The sequence below is a fragment of the Bufo gargarizans genome, chromosome 8, assembly GCF_014858855.1.
Source record: "Bufo gargarizans isolate SCDJY-AF-19 chromosome 8, ASM1485885v1, whole genome shotgun sequence".
Lineage (NCBI taxonomy): Eukaryota > Metazoa > Chordata > Amphibia > Anura > Bufonidae > Bufo > Bufo gargarizans.
Genome location: NC_058087.1, coordinates 169,844,996 through 169,867,102, shown reverse-complemented (window position 1 = coordinate 169,867,102; position 22,107 = coordinate 169,844,996). Strand labels below are relative to the sequence as shown.

General features: G+C 44.7%; 1 protein-coding gene across 2 annotated transcripts in view; it reads left to right on the top strand.

The window, feature by feature from the left end:
• LOC122944550 (squalene synthase-like) overlaps positions 1-19,725 on the top strand; it is a 30,295-nt gene extending 10,570 nt beyond the window's left edge. For both annotated transcript variants that reach the window (XM_044302951.1, XM_044302952.1), the window contains exons 3-8: positions 11,281-11,464; positions 13,841-13,969; positions 14,938-15,129; positions 15,217-15,393; positions 15,589-15,741; positions 17,943-19,725. In XM_044302951.1, the coding sequence (XP_044158886.1) occupies positions 11,281-11,464; positions 13,841-13,969; positions 14,938-15,129; positions 15,217-15,393; positions 15,589-15,741; positions 17,943-18,137 (1,030 nt within the window). In that variant the 3' untranslated portion in view covers positions 18,138-19,725. The remainder of the gene's footprint in view (positions 1-11,280; positions 11,465-13,840; positions 13,970-14,937; positions 15,130-15,216; positions 15,394-15,588; positions 15,742-17,942) is intronic.
• The last annotated feature ends 2,382 nt before the right edge of the window (positions 19,726-22,107 follow it).

Here is a 22,107-nt window from a genome sequence, read left to right as displayed (position 1 = left end):
ATTGGACGTCAAGCCTTGTCTTCTCTTGAAGTCCTGTAGTAAGATTGCTAAAATGTCAACCTTTTATAATACTGTAAAATTCCTTTAGTCTGGCATCATTGGTATTGGATATCCTGGATGACTGGACAGTTCATCCTTACTATATGTACTTTGATCTAAAACCCTTCTAATCTGATCAATTATGATGATCAAATGAATAGTTTTCTCGTTGACGTCCATAGTAGGGTCGTTGCGGGTATCGAAATTTTGATACCCAATCGATACTTTTGTCCCGGTATTGATACGATACCGGGATTTCCATTTTTCTTCGATACTGGGCTGCGCAGTCTAGTATCTCTGAACATGAGTGTGCTGCTGTCAGCGCGCTCATGTTCTCTCAGCAGCACAGGGGAGAAGGAAGCAGTCTCTCCCTCCCCCTGTGCTGCTGCCGCTGCCATCAATGAGGAGAGAGGCGGGCACACTGCGCCACCAATGATAGGGCTATTCCCACACAGAGCGGCGCCCAGCGATGTCTCAGCACTCACCATTAGTCCTGGGTGCCGCTCCGTTCGCCCGCAGTGCCCCATTACTGTCTCCTCTCCTGCTCCACATGCTGATTACTATCGGAGCGATGGGAGGAGACATCAGCTTCACTAGTGGGCGTTCCTTCTCCCTGCGCTGCGATTGGACAGCGCTACAGCCAGGGAGAAGGAACGCCCACTAGTGAAGCTGATGTCTCCTCCCTATCGCTCCGATAGTAATTAGCATATGGAGCAGGAGAGGAGACAGTAATTGGGCACAGTGGGCGAACGGAGCGGCGCCCAGGACTAATAAGTGCTGGGACATCGCTGGGCGCCGCTAGCCTAATACTTGGCCTGGACCCAGGAAAAGTAGTCAGTCCGTCTTTAACACATAATACAGGAGGCGGGTGCCGGTAGCAGAATCGCATTGCTGGCACCCTGCCCCTGACAGGGAGCTGCAATCAGCGGCAGTTAACCCCTCAGCTGCGGCACCTGAGCGGTTAACTGCCGCTGATCTGCCAGTACCCGCCTCCTGTATTAAGGGGTAATTATCATTTGGTGGTGCAGTGTGCCCCCAACCCCCCCCCATCCCATTAAAATTATTGGTGGCAGAGTGCGCCGGCCCCTCTCAACCCCCCCAGTATTAAAATCATTGGTGGCAGTGGCCACAGGGTCCCCTCCCCCTCGTTGGTGGTGCAGTGGCAGCTTCTGATCGGAGCCCCAGCAGTGTAAGCCTGGGGCTCCGATCGGTTACCATGGCAGCCGGGATGCTACTGAAGCCCTGGCTGCCATGGTAACCTCCCTGATGCTGTGTGCACAGAGCATAGGGCAGCAGGGACAGTGTGAGGTCCTATTCACCCTGATAGATCTCTATCAGGGTGACTAGGACAGGGGATGAAAAAAATCCCAGGTTCTAGCCCCTAAGGGGGGAAATAGTTATTAAATAAGTGTAAAAAAAATAAATAAAAAAGCACACCAAAATATGAAGTATAAATCACCCCCTTTTCCCAATTTCACATATAAAATGTATAAATAATAAACATATTACATATCGCCACATCAGAAGAGTCCAAACTATTAAAATATAAAAAAAAAAATCTATGCAGTGAACGCCGAACAGAAAAAATCAATAAAAACTTAGCGATTCGCCATTTTTTTAAATGGTTTATTTTTTGGGTTTATTTTTTTCTTGTGGTATCGAATGGTACCGAGTATCGCAATACTTCTTCATGGTATCGAAACCGAATCAAAAATTTGGTATCGCAACAACTCTAGTCCATAGTAAGGCTACAGAACTCTACATAAAAAAAAAATTCCTTTAATCCGACATCACTGATTTTGGAATAATAAGTATTCTGGTTTATTGGATGTTCAACTAATCATTTCTGTGAAGTCTAAGGGTCTTTCACGCAGCAGATTCCATGCACGGCATCCGCTCGTGTGAAAGAATGCCAAGCCCCGTTCCAGACAGCAGAGACGCAGAGCACTCACATGACTGATAATGCTCTGTGCTTCTTTGTGACCTTTTTACTACAAAATTGATTTCCTAGTAAAATCAGAGGCACGGAGCATTATTAATCATGTTAATGCTCCAGGTCTCTGCTGTCCAGAGCGCCGCTTGGCTCTCATTCACGCTCCGGATGACACGCACAGCATCCGCTTGTGTGAAGCAGCCCTTATAATAAGGCTACCAGACTATTAATTATTCTGGATTACTGGGAGGTCAATTTTATAGTGAGGCTGCTGAACTGACCAGCTTTACTATACAGTAAAACTCCATTAGTTCGGCAGTATCGGGACCGGACAGATGCTGGTTTATAAAACACTCTGGATTAATGGACAGTCATGGAGTGGACCGCAAACTGTTTTTAATGCTGAAGCCCTGTAGGAACCCTGCTACATTGTCCACTTTCAACATACAGTGAAATTCCTTTAATTCGGCATTATCGTGCTGGATTATCAAGCTTTCTGGATCACTGGATGGCCAGATACCCGTTCTTATTGCTGTGGTTCTGTAGCGAGGCAGCTAAGCTGTTTAATACAGTAAAATGTCTGGAATCTGGTATTAATTGTGATGAATTATCAAATATTCCAGATTAGTGGTCAGTGACAAAAAAGTGTAAGTGGAGAGCGATGCTTCGAATCCAGAGGAAAAAAAACAGCAGTCTGGTTTAGAGTTGTCTGGGAACAGCAGTTATACAGGTCCTTCTCAAAAAATTAGCATATTGTGATAAAGTTCATTATTTTCTGTAATGTACTGATAAACATTAGACTTTCATATATTTTAGATTCATTACACACCAACTGAAGTAGTTCAAGCCTTTTATTGTTTTAATATTGATGATTTTGGCATACAGCTCATGAAAACCCAAATTTCCTATCTCAAAAAATTAGCATATTTCATCCGACCAATAAAAGAAAAGTGTTTTTAATACAAAAAAAGTCAACCTTCAAATAATTATGTTCAGTTCTGCACTCAATACTTGGTCGGGAATCCTTTTGCAGAAATGACTGCTTCAATGCGGCGTGGCATGGAGGCAATCAGCCTGTGGCACTGCTGAGGTGTTATGGAGGCCCAGGATGCTTCGATAGCGGCCTTAAGCTCATCCAGAGGGTTGGGTCTTGCGTCTCTCAACTTTCTCTTCCCAATATCCCACAGATTCTCTATAGGGTTCAGGTCCGGAGAGTTGGCAGGCCAATTGAGCACAGTAATACCATGGTCAGTAAACCATTTACCAGTGGTTTTGGCACTGTGAGCAGGTGCCAGGTCGTGCTGAAAAATGAAATCTTCATCTCCATAAAGCTTTTCAGCAGATGGAAGCATGAAGTGCTCCAAAATCTCCTGATAGCTAGCTGCATTGACCCTGCCCTTGATAAAACACAGTGGACCAACACCAGCAGCTGACATGGCACCCCAGACCATCACTGACTGTGGGTACTTGACACTGGACTTCAGGCATTTTGGCATTTCCCTCTCCCCAGTCTTCCTCCAGACTCTGGCACCTTGATTTCCGAATGACATGCAACAGTCGAGTGCTGCTTCTCTGTAGCCCAGGTCAGGCGCTTCTGCCGCTGTTTCTGGTTCAAAAGTGGCTTGACCTGGGGAATGCGGCACCTGTAGCCCATTTCCTGCACACACCTGTATACGGTGGCTCTGGATGTTTCTACTCCAGACTCAGTCCACTGCTTCCGCAGGTCCCCCAAGGTCTGGAATCGGTCCTTCTCCACAATCTTCCTCAGGGTCCGGTCACCTCTTCTCGTTGTGCAGCGTTTTCTGCCACACTTTTTCCTTCCCACTGAGGTGCCTTGATACAGCACTCTGGGAACAGCCTATTCGTTCAGAAATTTCTTTCTGTGTCTTACCCTCTTGTTGAGGGTGTCAATGGTGGCCTTCTGGACAGCAGTCAGGTCGGCAGTCTTACCCATGATTGCGGTTTTGAGTAATGAACCAGGCTGGGAGTTTTTAAAAGCCTCAGGAATCTTTTGCAGGTCTTTAGAGTTAATTAGTTGATTCGGATGATTAGGTTAATAGCTCGTTTAGAGAACCTTTTCATGATATGCAAATTTTTTTAGATAGGAATTTTGGGTTTTCATGAGCTGTATGCCAAAATCATCAATATTAAAACAATAAAAGGCTTGAACTACTTCAGTTGTGTGTAATGAATCTAAAATATATGAAAGTCTAATGTTTATCAGTACATTACAGAAAATAATTAACTTTATCACAATATGCTAATTTTTTGAGAAGGACCTGTATAAGCAGACTTAAAATGTGAGTTTGCGAGCGGGCAAGTGTTTTGTTCACAAGTGTATCCTTGTCTTAAGTGTGTGACTTAAGATAAGTGACTTTAGATTCAGGGACTTTAGCAGGGGACTACACTACACAAATGTATATTTCTGTCTGTGTCCTTTTGTGTTTTTTTTTTTTTTTTTTTTCAGATTGTGTTGTCTAAATGGCGATCTGCCGCCCAGAAACAATGATATTGTATGAGGGCGAGCGATTGCAAAAGCGATCCATCGTCCTCATACTGTGGAAATGATCATTGCATGTAAACGCAGCAATCTTTCACTGAGCGTGCAGCTAACTGCTGAGGAGGAATGACTCCATCCCCACAATCGGCTTTAGCTCGGCCTGTGAAAATCCACTCTAAAGCGGTTGTCCCATGAAAAATATTCTACAATTTTCAAACCAGCACCTGGATCGAAATACTTCTGTAATTGCATGTAATTAACCCCTTAAGGACCAGGCTCATTTTCACCTTAAGGACCAGGCCATTTTTTGCAAATCTGACCAGTGTCACTTTAAGTGCTGATAACTTTAAAACGCTTTTACTTATACAGGCCATTCTGAGATTGTTTTTTCGTCACATATTGTACTTCATGACACTGGTAAAATAAAGTCAAAAAAATTAATTTTTTTGCATAATAAAATATCTAATTTACCAAAAATTTGGAAAAATTAGCAAATTTCAAAGTTTCAGTTTCTCTACTTCTGTAATACATAGTAATACCCCCAAAAATTGTGATGACTTAACATTCCCCATATGTCTACTTCATGTTTAAATTATTTTGGGAATGATATTTTATTTTTTGGGGATGTTACAAGGCTTAGAAGTTTAGAAGCAAATCTTGAAATTTTTCAGAAATTTACAAAAACCCAATTTTAGGGACCACTACAGCTCTGAAGTCACTTTGCAAGGCTTACATAATAGAAACCGCCCAAAAATGACCCCATTCTATAAACTACACCCCTCAAGGTATTCAAAACTGATTTTACAAACTCTGTTAACCCTTTAGGTGTTGCACAAGAGTTATTGGCAAATGGGGATGAAATTTGAGAATTTCATTTTTTTGCCTAATTTTCAATTTTAACCCATTTTTTCCACTAACAAAGCAAGGGTTAACAGCCAAACAAGACTGTATCTTTATTGCCCTGACTCTGCCGTTTACAGAAACACCCCATATGTGGCCGTAAACTACTGTACGGCCACACAGCGGGGCGTAGAGTGAAAGGTGCGCCGGATGGTTTTTGGAAGCCAGATTTTGCTGGACAGTTTTTTTGACACCATGTCCCATTTGAAGCCCCCTGATGCACCCCTAGAGTAGAAACTCCATAAAAGTGACCCCATCTAAGAAACTACACCCCTCAAGGTATTCAAAACTGATTTTACAAACTTTGTTAACCCTTTAGGTGTTGCACAAGATTTAATGGAAAATAGAGATACAATTTCAAAATTTCACTTTTTTGGCAGATTTTCCATTTTAATATTTTTTTTCCAGTTACAAAGCAAGGGTTAACAGCCAAACAAAACTCATTATTTATGGCCCTGATTCTGTAGTTTACAGAAACACCTCATATGTGGCTGTAGACCGCTGTACGGGCACACGGCAGGGCGCAGAAGGAAAGGAATGCCATACGGTTTTTGGAAGGCAGATTTTGCTGGACTGGTTTTTTTGGCACCATGTCCCATTTGAAGCCCCCCTGATGCACCCCTAGAGTAGAAACTCCAAAAAAGTGACCCCATTTTAGAAAGTACGGAATAGGGTGGCAGTATTGTTGGTACTAGTTTCAGGGTAGATATGATTTTTGGTTGCTCTATATTACACTTTTTGTGCGGCAAGGTAACAAGAAATAGCTTTTTTGGCACGTTTTTTTATTTTTATTTACAACATTCATCTGACAGGTTATATCACGTGGTAATTTTATAGAGCAGGTTGTCACGGACGCAGCGATACCTAATATGTATACAATTTATGTAAGTTTTATACAATAACTTCATTTTTAAAACCAAAAAATTGTTTAGGGTCTCCATAGTCTGAGAGCCATAGTTTTTTCAGTTTTTGGGCGATTATCTTGAGTAGGGTCTAATTTTTTGCAGGATGAGATGACAGTTTGATTGGCACTATTTTGGGGTGCATATGACTTTTTGATCGCTTGCTATTACACTTTTTGTGACATAAGATGGCAAAAAATTGCTTTTTTTGCACAATTTATTATTTTTATTTTTTATGGTGGTCACCTGAGGGGTTAGGTCATGTGATATTTATATAGAGCCGGTCGATACGGACGCGGCAATACCTAATATGTATACTTTATTTTTATTTATGTAGGTTTTACACAATGATTTTATTTTTGAAACAAAAAAAATGATGTTTTAGTGTTTCCATAGTCTAAGAGCCATAGTTTTTTCAGTTTTTGGGCGATTATCTTGAGTAGGGTCTAATTTTTTGCGGGATGAGATGACGGTTTGATTGGTACTATTTTGGCGTACATGCGACTTTTTTGATCACTTTTATTACCTTTTTTGGGAAGTAAGGTGGGCAAAATGTCAATTTTCTCATAGTTTTTTTTTTTTTATGGCGTTCACTGCGCGGGGAAAGTAACATGACCGTTTTATAGATCAGGTCGTTACGGACGCGGCGATACCTAATATGTGTAGTTTATTTTATTATTTTTAATTTTTATTCAGTGATAAATGTTTTTTTTTTTTTTATCTTAACTTTTTTCACTTTTTTTTTTTTTTTTTTTTTTTGACCCAGACCCACTTGGTTCTTGAAGATCCAGTGGGTCTGATGTCTGTAAAATACAGTACAGAACCCCTATAGGTTTCTGTACTGTATTTTACTTACACTGAACAGATCTATGCTTTCAGCATAGATCTGTTCAGCACCATGGACAGCAGGACGCCTGAGCAGGCGTCCTGTTGCCATGGGAACCTTCCCCCTCTGCTCAGTTATGGTCAGAACTGCGCAGACGGGGAAGGGTAAGGACGGGGTTCTGGGGGGGCTGTCTGGGGGCTCTCTCCCTCTCCCATCGGGGGGCTGCAAAGGCACAGCAGCCCCCCGATTGGAGAGGGAGGGAGCTCCCTTTTACTGTTAACCTTTTCCATACAGCGGTCCGTACGGACCGCTGTATGGAAAGGGTTAAACGGCTGACATCGCATCAACGATGTCAGCCGTTTATACCAGGGTGCCAGCAATGTGCTGGCACCCTGGTATACCCACTGTACACCAACGATTATTCAATGGGAGGCGGGCGGGGGATCGCGATCCCGCCTGCCGCACCGCCCGCCTCCCGCAACGCCCCCACCGCCTGCGACACCCCCCCTGCACCACCCGCTGCCATCAAATCATGCAGGGGTGCAGGGGGGGGTGTACTATATTGATTTTAGACACTCTAAAGTTTCTGATCCCCGCGGATCAGAAACTGCAAAAAGCGCAGCAAACCGCAGGTCTGAATTGACCTGCGGTTTGCTGCGATCGCCGACACGGGGGGGTCACATGACCCCCCCCTGGCGTTTTAACAGGATGCCGGCTGAATGATTTCAGCCGGCATCCTGTTCAAATTAACCCCTGCGGCGCCGGAATGCCGATTTTAAAGTCAGGACGTACCGGTACGTCCTTGGTCCTTAAGGACTCGGGAAATAGGGCGTACCGGTACGTCCTATGTCCTTAAGGGGTTAAAAATGTATTATAGATTACAGTGACTAACTAAGCAGGTGGCAATATACAGATAGCTACCATTAGTTTGTTTTCCTTATTTCTTTGTCCTGCTCACTAGGGCTGCAGTACTCGATTATTTTAGAAATCGAGTATTCTATTGATTATTTTTTTACGATTAATCGAGTATTCTAATAAGAAAAAATGAATTAATAGACTGTTTTCCTTTATAAAACCCACCAGACCCCCTGCCGTCAGTCCCCAACGCCCTTCGTTCTCCCCTTGTGCCATCAGCTCAGCAGGGATAGTGCACACAGTGATGTCACAGTGCAGGGATATACCCACATCAGAGACTAAAAGGAAACAAAACCCAAACCACCCTGAACCAGCCACTAACGACGGGGTGCTCTAACACCCTATGCTGCCAATCATCAGCCCCTCTAAACAAGGCCAGTGAGCACTACTACCCCTATCATCCTCTGGCCATTCCGGCACAGGTGACACAGCTCTAACTAGAAGTCCATGCTACACCACTGGGTGGTAAACGTGTTATCATAGGGGTTCTCCGTGCTGGGACACACATGGCGAGCACTAATCACACTGCCCCTCCACACATGCAGCCACTTACCAGCCTTCTGCCGATAACCAGCAGCCAGCAGTTCTGATCTGTACCGCCACTCGCGCCCCGCCTCCTCCGCTGCCAGCCACTCAGCGTCGGCTCATAGTGCGCGCTTACGTGCACTATGACCTGACGATGTGTCAGGATCCAGTACAGCGCATTGCGGGCCGGTGGGTGACCACGGAGCGGTGAGTAATAGCAAGCGCTTCACTCCCGCTCCATGGTCACATGACACAAACGAATCCTCGATGCAAAAAATTTGCATCGAGGATTATTTTGTGTCGAATTACTCTATTTAAATCGAGTAATCGTTTCAGCCCTACTGCTCACTGAGATGGCCGCACATGCTCAGTATAATCCTTTAAAGGGATTCTGTCATGAGATTTTACCCCTATAACCTAAACATATGCTCATGTCCGGAGTAATAATAAGAATACTAAGCTGGCCTTACTATACTTCACTGTGGCTCTTTTTGCCCAAAAAAATGTTTTTATAACCTGTCAATCACTCACTTAAGGTGCCCAAGGGGAGGCCCGTTAATACAGGGTGCCCGGCCGCACCCCTCGCCGTCCGGTGCCCAGCGCCGCCTTCCCTAGCTCAGCGTCGCCTCCGCAATCCTATCCGTCGCTCAGCCAGATGCCACGCCTGCGCCCTAGGCTCAGCCAGATGCCACGCCTGCCCACTTCTGGCAGCGGCTTTGTTGAGCAAAGTGAGCATGCACACCAGGCCAGCGCATGCGCGCTTCGCTCAACAAAGCCGCTGCCAGGAGTCCGCTGGATAACCGTTAAAGCGGGATAGAGGGAAGCGTGCCAAGGAGGCTAGCCCTGATCTTACACACCCCAACAAGTTTGCAAGGTTGGCAGATGAGCACTGCTGCAGCTGGACACTTTCTCTGCCAGTCAATGTCGGCTCCAATAAGCAGAGGACCAGGAAAGCAGGGCAGGCCAGACAGGTCCTGGTAGAGGGAGACTCCATTATTAGGGGTACAGATGGGGGCGATCTTTAACAAAGACCTGGATCGTCGAACTGCATGTTGTCTTCCTGGCCCTTGAGTTTGACATATCACAGATCAGGTTGATAGATTACTAGGGGAAGGGGCTGGCAAAGAGCCTGCAGTCCACATTGAGACCAATAAACCTGAAAGTGTTGACCCTTTACAGATTGATGGAGGAGTTGTAGAGAGAGATGAGGAGAAAGCTAATCTATGAATTTTTATTTATTTTTCTCCTCCACTGTATTCACTGGCTGAAAAAAACTGTCAGCTGAAATGCAGAATTTAAAAGAAAGTTCCCCATTATAAGTAACCTGTCTGACCCACGAAGAAGTGCAGCAGCATTTTAAAAAGATTAAAATAGACAAATCACCGGGACCAGATGGCATACACCCCCTTGTATCCTAAGAGAATTAGAGGCTCTGTCACCAGGATCAACCCTATTAAACCAGACATACTGCCTGGTAGGGCTTATCATGCTGATTAAAACTAGGCCTTTCTTTTGTCTGTACAATAAAAATCAGTTTTTATTCATATGCAAATGAGAATTTTGAGCACTCTGAGGCGGGGCTGAATCGTTTGAGCGCTGCTAAGTAACACCTGTGCTGTGCACACTCTCTCTCTTCCCCTGGAGGTCTCCGCCTCTTCCTGTGACCTCATACCTACGAGGAGTAAATCCATTGTCACGACACCTGGAAAATGGTAGGGCTTCCAGTGCCGCTCCTCACTTAACTCATTGTTTATTAATGACAGTGCAGTATGGTCTTAACTGATATCTGGCACCGGCGGCCCACTGCATAGTGAGGGGTGGAGCTCTATAATGTATTCTGATGTGGTGACCACTAATGTACACCATCGGGGACTATTTTTTTATTTTTTTATGATTGTATTTTACAAATTTTGGGCTAAAAATAATTTTTTTAAGTGGTCTTTATTAAAAATTTTGAGCCCCTTTCTCTGTGCAACCTTGAGATTCTCTAGTAGCAGGCTCTGAGCCGTTCTGTCGCAAAGGGTTAGCTGTCTAGTTGTGTTAAAGGTACTTTTACTTTGTGCCAGTGATCTAATAAACTATCTCTAAATTACTAAAAGGTCATAAACACTTATTTAAGCCACATTCTTCTCAGTAAGATAAGAACTCGGCTATAATGAGTGTCTAGGAGATAAGGAGCCATTAGCAGAGCTGGCTGATGGGACAAAGTGAAAACTAGAGCCTGCTACTAGAGAATCTCAAGGCTGCATAGAGAAAGGGGCTCAATTTTTAATAAAGACCAATTAAAAAGATTTTTAGCTATGTACCATGCAATAATAATAAAAAATGCCCCCATAGCCTTTAAAGACTGTGGTTTAAGACTAACATCCACCATAATCCAAACCTCTCACTTCTGTCTTCAAGATGTCTCCTGTGCTGCACCAGTTCTTTGGAATGCCATACTCCAATCAGTTAGGTTAATTCACCACTCCCACATTTTTTAGGCGCACCATTTAAAAACACTTTTTGGGGTGTCCTATCACATTCCCTAATCTCCCTTCATCAGAGCCTCATCCTTTATCTAACGGTATCCACTGCACCCCATGCACTACAGATATAGCCTGGAGACTGGCTTGTGTAGCTTTATTTGTTCCCGCAAGTCCCCCCCCCCCCCCGAACTATTTGTCCTCATAGATTGTAAGCCCTTACATAGTCCCATAAAAGTGCCCACAGAGTACTGATTCTCGGTTCCTCGTTGTAGAAATGCCGTGTGTATCTACTATTTGGTGCTTCGAGCTCTGGACACCGTGGAGGACGACATGACCCTCAGTCTGGAGACCAAAGTCCCCATGTTACATAACTTCCACACGTACCTGTACCAGGCGGACTGGAGCTTTCCAGAGAGCAAGTATAAGGATCACGTAGTTCTGCAAGACTTCCCCACGGTAAGATGGACTGATATGGGGTACAGGGGTCAAAGGATGAGGGGGGAAAGAGACCACCTATACTGTTATGGAAACACGGAAAGTAAAGTAATGCCAGAAGATGACTACATAATACCATATTAAGTCTATATAATTTAAAGCAGCTCAATATTATACAATGCTTATGTAATAGCAGAAAAACTAAGGGTACTTTCACACTAGCATTTTTGTTTTACGGTATTGAGTTCCGTCACAGGAGCTTAATACCAGAAAAAAAAACTGATCAGTTTTATCCTAATGCATTCTGAATGGAGAGCATTCCGTTCAGGATCAGTGATGGCCAGTTCAGTGTTCGCCAGCGAACACATGTGGGCTGCCATCTTGACTCACCCGTCCGGCGATGCACAGGTAAGCTGTGCCTGTGCCACGAGCCGGTCTGAAATCAAATGGGGTCACCGCGAGCAGGCAGTTCCGAGAACAGCTGCCGGGGGCCTTCATCGGGCTATTCTCGGAACTGCCTGCTCCCGGTGACCGCATTTGATTACCTGTGCATTACCTGTGCATCGCCAGACTTGTGAGTCAAGATGGCAGCATGCGCACACCTTTAAAAATGCAAAAAAAATTCATTCCAGATCAATTTTTTCGGGTGACACCGGAGAGAGGGTTCCGGTAATTTCAATGCATTTGTGAGACAGATCCGCATCCGGATCCATCTGACAAATGCCATCAGTTTGCGTCCGGATTGCCCGGCAGGCAGTTCCTCTACCGCAAGTGTGAAAGTACCCTCACCTGCTGGTCTTTTTTTAGATGCACAAATCACCGGCAGACCCAGTCTGTGATGCATAGAAAGGAAAAATTCATCTAATTCCAGTAAAAATTGCAGCTTTCTTTCAGACCCAAGTTTTGAGTAAGGGCAAGCAGTGCATGTATTCTTGTACTGGACTTTATAAAGCTGCAATTTTTACTGGAATTGGAAGGTGGAATTTTTCTCCTCTGGTGCTTACATAATGGTGTCATATAGTGCCTACATTAATGGTGGCACACAATAGCTGTATAATACCATCAAACTATTCCTGTATAATGGTGCCATACAGTAACAACATAATACCATCTTGCTACAACTATCTAATGGTGCCCACATAAATGTGCCATATGGTGACTGTATCTATATAGTGGAGCCCTATAGTGCCTAAGTAAGAATATACTGTACAATGCTTACTGTATGTAATGGTAGAAAAAGTACCCGGCTCTGCCAGAGTATGACGTGTCGGTCTGTTTCTGTGTTTATTGCATTTGTTTCATGGGAGCTCAGGAGCTCCCCACCCCCTTAACAGTGACCTCCACAGCACCCCACCCACTTAAAGGGAACTAGTCACTGGATTTTTGTCTATAGAGCTGAGGACATGGGTTTCTAGTTGTCCGCTAGCACATCCGCAATATCCAGTCCCCATAGCTCTGTGTGCTTTTATTGTGTAAAAACCGATTTGATACATATGCAAATTAGCCTGAGATGAGTCAGGGACAGGGGGAGCAGGGGACCAACCAATAACAAAGCTCCTTGCTGTAAGGAGCTTTGCTATTGGTTATTTTAGGCACAGGCACCATTGCTGCGCTGCCTGTGCCATTCACAGCGTTCACTGCGCTGATGAATGTGGGGGGAAAAGTCTTAGACTTTTTCCAGGGAGTCGCACGAGCCGCATGACACAGCTTCGCGGGCCGGATTTGGCCTGCGGGCCGTTGGTTGGGCATCCCTGCCTACATAAACGTCACATACAGTGACCATATACTACCATACTGTACCTTTTATAATGGTGTCATACAGTAACATCATAATCCCCATACCTATATAATGGAGCCATATAGCACTATACATTGCCTACAAAGCTCATGTAATGGTGCCATACATTGCCTACTTACTATCCCTATATATTGCCTGTATAATGGTGCTATAGAGTGCCTGCATTAAACCTCCACACAGTGGGGGGGTTAGTAGATTGCAGTTCACAAATAATACTGCACTTTAGTCTCTATTATACGGGGCCCACATTATTATGCCTCTCAGTTTCTACTACTTGTTGGATTGGGCCATGTAATAGTACTGTCGGTAAGGTAAGTTCTCAGTAAGCTGCCAGTCGGAGTCTAGAGTAGGTTCTGGTGGCCCAGGACTGTTACCCATCTTGTCTGTGCTGTACCAGCCCCACCTAGGGCTCTGTTCACATCATGTCTGGGCCTATCACCTTTGTCTGAAAGAAGGCTCAGACATAGATCAGTGTACAGGCATAAAATGGCATACGGTCTTCATCTGCTCCCATTTTTTTCGAGGTATGCCTCTGCACAGGAGAGCAAGATGTGTTGATCAGTGTCCCTATCTTATTCTGAGATAACTCTATGTCCTAGATTTCCCAGGAGTTCAGAAACCTGCCGGTGGGTTACCAGAAGGTGATTGCAGACATCTGTCGTGAGATGGGGATGGGCATGGCGGAGTTCTTGGAGATGGAGGTGGAATCTCTCCTGGATTTAGATAAGGTGAGAAGTTTCTTTGAGCCCCGTCAAGGTCATGTCCGTCTTCTCAATCATGTTTTAACAGTGCAAGTGCGTCTAACAATGAGAAATCTATCTTTACTGATTTTCATTGTAGGTTGTCCACAATTTACATGATGACCTATCCTCAGGATAGATCATTAATATGAGATCAGTGGCTGTCCGAGTCCCATCACCACCGCCGATCAGCTGTTTGAGAAGGCCACAGCACTGCGGCATCTTACCAAGCACAGTACTGTACATTGTAGAGCGGCCATGCTTTGCATAGCAGCTCAGCCCCATTCCCTTGCGCACCTAGGCCATGTGACTGAGGACTGCAGTCAGGTAGCCTAGACGCCTTCTGTAAGTGCTCAAAGAAACAGGGTGCCGGAAGTCGGGACCTTGCTAATCTAATATCGATGACCTATCTTGAGTATGGGGAATCGGTATGTAGAAATTCCATTTGGAAATTTCCTATTTTGTTTATGCAGCTTCTATACAAATATGTTTCTATGGTAACAGACAACAAACACAAGCTGCGTAGTCTGATCCTGCAGTTAGATTTTTTTTTTTCAAATAGTCCCCTAAGTTTTGTTGAGCAGATAAAAGAAAATCTATGTCCATCGTGAGATCTATGCACACACACTCCAGATTTATTTGGGACCCTGAGTAAGCCCACCCCATTTTGGGTTTATCCACACCCCTTTTCCTATTATCACACCGATTTTACCTGGAGCCAGCAGAATTACTTTTCTTTGCTGTTTGGAGACATCTCAGTCAGTTTCCAGCAAGGACCCCTCAACATGATGATATATGGTCCCCTTGGCACAGTGAGCCACCAACAACCAGCCTGAGTGTGCCTATACTTATTAGGAGGTCTCTATAAGGGGACAATATCTTAAGTAATATCAATGACAAATTGACAAATGCTCAAGTATTACCCCTGACACTTGGATTCTCTCTTCTTTGCTCAGTACTGTCAACTTGCGTCTGGATTACTGGTGATCAGACTGTCCCGGCTGTTTTCTGCCTCAGGACTGGAAGACGCCAGCATTGGCGAGGATATAAGACTCTCAAACTCTGTTGGGCTCTTCTATCAGAAAGCAAACATCATCCGAGATTACCTGGAGGACCAGCTGGATGGAAGAGAGTTCTGGCCCAGAGAGGTGATTATAGGCTGATGGGGGTGATAGTAATGAATGCTTCGCTGCAGAACTATGAGCAAACCTGACACTCTTATCTGTCCTCTTCAGGTGTGGAGCAAATACGGGAAAAAACTGTCTGACTTTGCCAAACCAGAGAACATAGTGCCGGCTGTGCAGTGCTTGAATGAACTGGTGACCAATGCTCTGCAGCACGTGCCCGATGTCCTGCTCTACCTGTCCCGGCTGAGGAACCAGAGGGTGTTTCACTTTAATGCCATCCTACAGGTGAGCGAGGAAGGAGCGGTGAAGCAGCTTTAACACTACACTGACTGCATGATTCTTCATGTCTTATACTCCAGTCACGTCCAGAGCTGCATGTGATCAGCTCCCATTGATTCCAGTTTGAGTTACATCCTGCTACAGAGCCATCATGTACACAGAGAACCATGATTTAATAATGCACCCTCCTTGTGTCCTCAGGTCATGACTATGGCCACACTGGCCACCTTTTATAACAACCCGCAGGTGTTTAAGGGAGTGGTGAAGATCCGTAAAGGACAAACTGCGACGCTGATGATGGACACCACCAACATGCAGGTGGTCAGAGCCGTCATATACCAGTATGCGAATAAGGTAAGTGAAATCTTCACTGTATGTACCACCACATATGAAGAGCCACACAAAGTGGACATTCTCTAGTTACACTGATATAAAAAGTGTTTTCCCGAGGCTATCTGCCATTCACTTGAATAAGAGCTGAGCTGCAGTTCCCCGGCATGACCACCATACAGTGGACAGAGCCCTTCTTCTTTGGCTCTGTCCACTGTATAGTTTCAGGCAGAAGGCTGCCCAAATCTTAGTCCAGCCAACTTCACCAGGGTTGTTTGTTGGTCTTGGAGTAGTGGCCTCCCTCTCCCTCTGCTGCTGTTTGCCTGAGGACTCCCGAAGGCTCTCCTCACCATGGGGAGATTGCCTTGGGATCTGAATGGAACAAAATAAAACAAGAACGTTTATAAAATTTTAAAATCTATATATTTCCCTAGATTTTGTACTCACGGCTGGAGTCCCCTGTTAGGCAACAGGAACATCAGCTGATGGTAGGGGTCTTGCTGGTCAATGGAGGGAGAGGATCTGCTACCCTTGCCACTTTCTAGAAGTGGTCCCGGACACTCTTCTACTTGATGAGTAGATCTTTCTCTGAAAAGTAGAACATAAGCTTGTAATTTCCTAGACAGCTCTCTCTTTGTCATATAGAGGCTCAGATGTGATCAGTACAGAACTCAATGACAAAACATACTACAGCCATGGATGCATAGCTTAACAGACACATGTGTAATAAAGTGATGTCATCTGAGCCACATAGTGTCAGCATGGCACACTGATTCCTGTAGAGGGTACAGTCATACATTACACTATGTTTCTGACAGCAGATGCTCACCAGTAACCCCCTGTTCAGCTTTTTGGCGTTGATGCCAGTCCAGGCAGATGTCATGCTCTTCCACCTGGAAAACCTCAGACGTAGAGGAGAATGCATAATTACATAGAAGAACACTTTTACTGTAATTTGGCTGTTTGGCATCTGATCCAAATAACATCTATAGTACATCCCACCCTAAGATACAGTATATTAAAGGAAGTCTGTCACCAACCTGACCGGTTTTAAACCCCTCACGTAGTTCAGTGGGGCCCAGACAGACTGGACAGATGTTTCCTGTTTAGTTTTACAGATCCTCCAAATTGCCAAAACTGATGGAGGTCCGGCTGCATTACCGCAAACATGCCTGAAAATTTGCCGGAAGGCGGACGGATCTCTGCCGGTCCCCATTTAAGTTAATGGGGCTGTACTCAGATTTACAAACCTCCGGTAATGTCGGAGTACAAATTATTTCAAATGTTGAAACATGCTGTAAAATAAAAATTGCAGCAAAATGGTAAGGTATTCTTATACCAAAAAATAGCACCTACCTAAAGAACGACTCGTCCTACAAAAAGAGAAATGTTAAAAAAAAGCCTCATACAGCCACAGACAAAAAAAAAGGGCCCAGTGAAATGCAAAGAGGGGAAAAAAAATGTCCTTAAGGGTGCATTCACACGACCGTATAAATGGATCTGCATCCAAGGGTGCGGACCCATTCATTTCATTCATTGTGTGCTGTCTGCATCCCGCAAAAAAAGAGAGCACGTCCTATTCTTCTCCGCAACCGGTTGCAGACAAGCTTAGGCATTCTCCATATAGCGCTGGCCATGTTTTGTGGACCGCAAAACACTTACGGTCGTGTGAATGCACCCTAAAGGGGGATACTGGTTCTATCAAATTATCCCCTATCCACAGGATAGTAGATGACTATTGAGGGTCTGACCCACTGATCATGTCTGCTGTACTGATCTGTCTATAGGACTCTCATAGAGATGAATGGCGCGGCAGTGCATATGCCTGACCTGCTGATCCATTTTCGGGGCTCTGCTGGGTAAAGGGCCTCCATTCTTGTGATCTATGGGGGTGTCCCAGCAGTCAGAATGCAACCAATTTGCTAGTCATCCCCTATCCTTAGGACTTGGGGTTATCCAGTGAGCTCCCTCTAGTGGCGACTACAGGCAGTCGGAATGTTTTACTATCGATGCAGCCAATTTGGAGCTCTGTATCCGAAGAACGTTGCTTTGACCACTGAGGAATTATCAGTGGGAAATATCTGATATACAGGTACATGAAGCTGAAAGGTGGAGGTTCACTTTAGGAGATGCTTAATTCATCAGCTTTGTCACCATCATGGGTGGAATTAGAGACTACTTCCAAACTTTCATTCATTTTGATTTTTGTTTTTTTCCCCTGTCAGATCTATCAGAAGATCCCCCTAAGAGACCCCTCCGCTGGACGCACAAAGAAGATGGTCTCCACAATTCAGAAGCTGAGTTTGTTCGGTGGCCCCCTGATGTCCCGCTACAGCTTCTTCCCCACTTACCTGTCACATGCGGTCCTTTTCGCCGCCCTCAGCTGGCTGTACCTGAGCACAATCAAAGCACAAAGTTAGTCAGCACAGCTGTAAAATGGAGTGACTGCTCGGGTGCGGGTACTGCAAACGTACAAGCAAAGACAATGCAACAGCGCGCTGCAAGCATAAAGTATATCAGCTAACGCTTTATTCGCAATACAACATGAAAATGAGGTGCAGCGGAGGCCACGCTTAACGGCTCCTTTATCTCAACATGGCCAGAAATGTAGCATGAAATGTAGTGCCTAACTAATTCCAACACAATGGGGGAGATTTATCAAACTAGGGTAATGAAAAACTGGCTTTGTTGCCCATAGCAACCAATCAGAATCCCCCTTTCATTTTTCAGAACTAATTTGGAAAATGAAAGATAAAATCTGATTAGTTGCCATGGATAACAAAGTCCGTTTTCCTTTACACCAGTGTTAATAAATGTACCCCAATATCTCAATTTTACAAACGCCACATGGACCTGCAATAAACTTTTCAGACTACAGGTGGCGCTGTGTGTTACTTGCTTATACCTGAACACAGGATCATAAGTAGGTTTCAGCGACTCAATTCCTTCAAACACTTCATTTCAATGCTGTGCGGTCTCCATAAAGCATTAAAACATATTGCCTTCAGGGAGGCAAAAATCCTCAGACCCGCAGTCGCGCAAGACTTCGGTGAATGAATTTGGTATTAATTTCTACATCTTTAAAAACATTTTAAATTTTGAATCTGAAGTCGGGTTTGGTATTGGCTGGTACCTCGGTACCAAACCTGACTCTGAATTGCTAATTTTAACTGTTTTTAACGCCACATGCCCCCGGACGTTGTGTGGCCGTTCCGTGCATTGGGGACCGCAATTGCGGTCCCCAATGCACGGGCAACATCCATGCAGCGGGCTGGACCCATTCGACCTGTCATATTTATTTGCGGTGCGGAACAACAGAAAGAAACATGGAAGCACTCCGTAGTCCTTCCGGTGTTCCATTACGCATCTCTGGAATTGCGGACCCATTCAAGTGAATGGGTCTGCACGCGGCCGTGGATTGCTGACCCGTCGTTTGCGGGCCGCAATATAGCCACGGCTGCCCAACGGCCGTGTGCACGAGGCCTAAAGATGTAGAAATGAATACCGAATTCATTCATCGAAGTCTCGCACTACTTCGGGTGAAACTAATTTTGCCTCCACGGAGGCCATACATTTTAATGCTGTACGAAGGCAGGTCTCTGTACAGCATTAAAACTAATCGTTTGAACTAATCGACTTTGGATCTATGATCCGAAGCGTGATTCACTTAGCGCTAGTCATAAGGTCTAGAGCTGGTAATGGAAAATGTGAAATTGATTGTGGCCAAAGTTTTTTTTTTTTCCTCCTTCCCTTTTACATGGTCTCTATTTTAATTCTATCATGTGTGATATTGTCTGCTGAGCGTCTGTGTCTAATCATATTCTCCTATTCTATAAATGTGGCAGGGCCTCCAGACCCACCCTCGCCATGCTGTCTTTTCAGGAAAGTGGTGAGGCTGGCAGGGTAATTGCACAAAAAAAATGTTTGCACAAGTGCCAATAAAAAAAGTCACAAGCACACAGTTTAACTTTTTCAAACCACAAAAGTGGCGTATCTGTATGATGAATGTGGACCATAAGCTTTAAAATAAAAAAAATAATACAAATGTGGAGAATCCAATGCATAAAGTCAACATATTTGTTGACATAAGGCTCAGACACAATTTCTCCCCCTTTCAATAAGTGAGCTGGCCATGTGGACTGCACAGGCTGGTGGCCACCTCACTCTGTACAGACATGGCTCGGCCATATCCTGGGGTAGGGTGCTGTCTGGAAACATCATCATGAGGTAAGGCTACTGTCTCGCCTCTTCGGGAAAGAACAACCTGCCGGACTTCACTGGACCCGGCACTGCCAGATATGGACGGAATGTCTGCCGTCCCCATTAAGTATAATGGGGTCCAGCAAAGATCCGTACACATTCCGGCAGAGACCCAGCCAAACATAAACCGCTGCATGCTACGGTTTGTGTCCGCCAGATTCTCCATGGCCGGAAAGCTGTGCCGGAGATTCACACTGGAGGTGTGAAAGTAGCCTAACGGGAATCTTAACATTTCTTCCAGACGGCCTCCAATAGTCCTCTGTGAGCAGCTCAATTCATAAGGCCTAGATAGGTGGCTTCCAGGACAGCTCAGCCTAGAAAATGGAGTCTCTGGGGTCAGGAGGTTTTGTGGGACCTTTTACAATGTCTATAATAAAGCTCATGTCCTATAGTATTACTAATTAATGCTTTAATGACCGTCCACTGTCATTTGACGGCGGGTGGCGCAGCTCTTTAGTCTGCGGAGATGTCTTTTGATATTGCGGCAGATGAGGGGGTGCCGGAGCGCTCCTGTGCTAAGAGCTGGCCTGGGTTCTTAGTGCAGGCTCTTGCTTCACGGCAGGGTTCGGATTAAGCTCTGATCATAGTAACAGTTTATAAGGCTGAAAAAAGACATCGGTCCATCCAGTTCGGCCTGTTATCCTGCAAGTTGATCCAGAAGAAGGCAAAAACCCCAGTAAGGTAGAAGCCAATTTTACTCATTTTAGGGGAAGAAATTTTTTCCCGACTCCAATCAGGCATCAGAATAACTCCCTGGAACAACGACCCCTCTCTAGTAGCTATAGCCTGTAATATTATTACGCTCCAGAAATACATCCAGGCCCCTCTTGAATTCCTTTATTGTACTCACCATCACCACCTCCTCAGGCAGAGCGCTCCATAGTCTCACTGCTCTTACCGTAAAGAATCCTCTTCTATGTTTGTGTACAAACCTTCTTTCCTCCAGACGCAGAGGATGTCCCCTCGTCACAGTCCTGGGGATAAATAGATGATGGGAGAGATCTCTGGACTGACCCCTGATATATTTATACATAGTAATTAGATCTCCTCTCAGTCGTCTTTTTTCTATAGTGAATAACACTAATTTTGATAATCTTTCAGGGTACTGTAGTTGCCCCATTCCAGTTATTACTTTAGTAGCCGTCCTCTGGACCTTCTCCAGCTCTGCTATGTCTGCCTTGTTCACTGGAGCCCAGAACTGTACACAGTACTCCATGTGTGGTCTGACTAGCGAATTGTAAAGTGGTAGGACTATGTTCTTATCACGGGCATCTATGCCCCTTCTGATGCAACCCATTATCTTATTGGCCTTGACAGCAGCTGCCTGACACTGGTTTCTACAACTGTTTATTAAAATTCCTAGATCCTTTTCCATGTCAGTGTTACCGATCCCAGCTGTTAAACCTTTAATCATGCCGCAGTCCATACCCCATCACGGTCAAAGGGGACTCCCCCCACTGTGAGCCAGCAGCATGGAGGAACACTGGGGTTAATGTGACTCTCATTAACCCTAACTTTGCTGAGCTAAATGATGGGGGTCACTTATTAATGGAGGTTCTAAAGTAATAACACCATGTGCCTCACATTAACAGTAAATAATACCATCAAGTATCTTCTCACTTAATGGGCAAAATGGGGTTAATATGTGGGTACATGATGAGGTTACTTACTAATAATGTGAGGCATATGGAGTTTTAAAGTTAATAATACCATGTGCCTTACATCAATAGTAAGTAATGTTTTGGTATTGAGAATCGTGGCACTGCACTTGGTATCAGAATCTAAGCCCAAATTCTGGTATCGGTGGCTGCAGCCAACACTATCAACACTGAGGACCAGAACATGGGGACACCAGAGACGGCGCAGAGGACCGAGCCTCGGGGAGCAGGTAAGTATGAATCTTCTGGTTGTTGGAAATTGGCGGCAACAACACAAGACTTCTTGAGACGACTTCTTCTTGAGAAGATCCTTTAGTTTATTCAGAGACAAGAGCAGCAAGACAGCGTTGAAATAAATATATAAGTCAGGCAGAATATGGCATGATGTAGATGGAAATGTGTGGCAGTAGAAAAAATGGCAGACTGAGTGTTTTTATACCCCAGAGAACAAAGGAATACTTAGCATTATAAT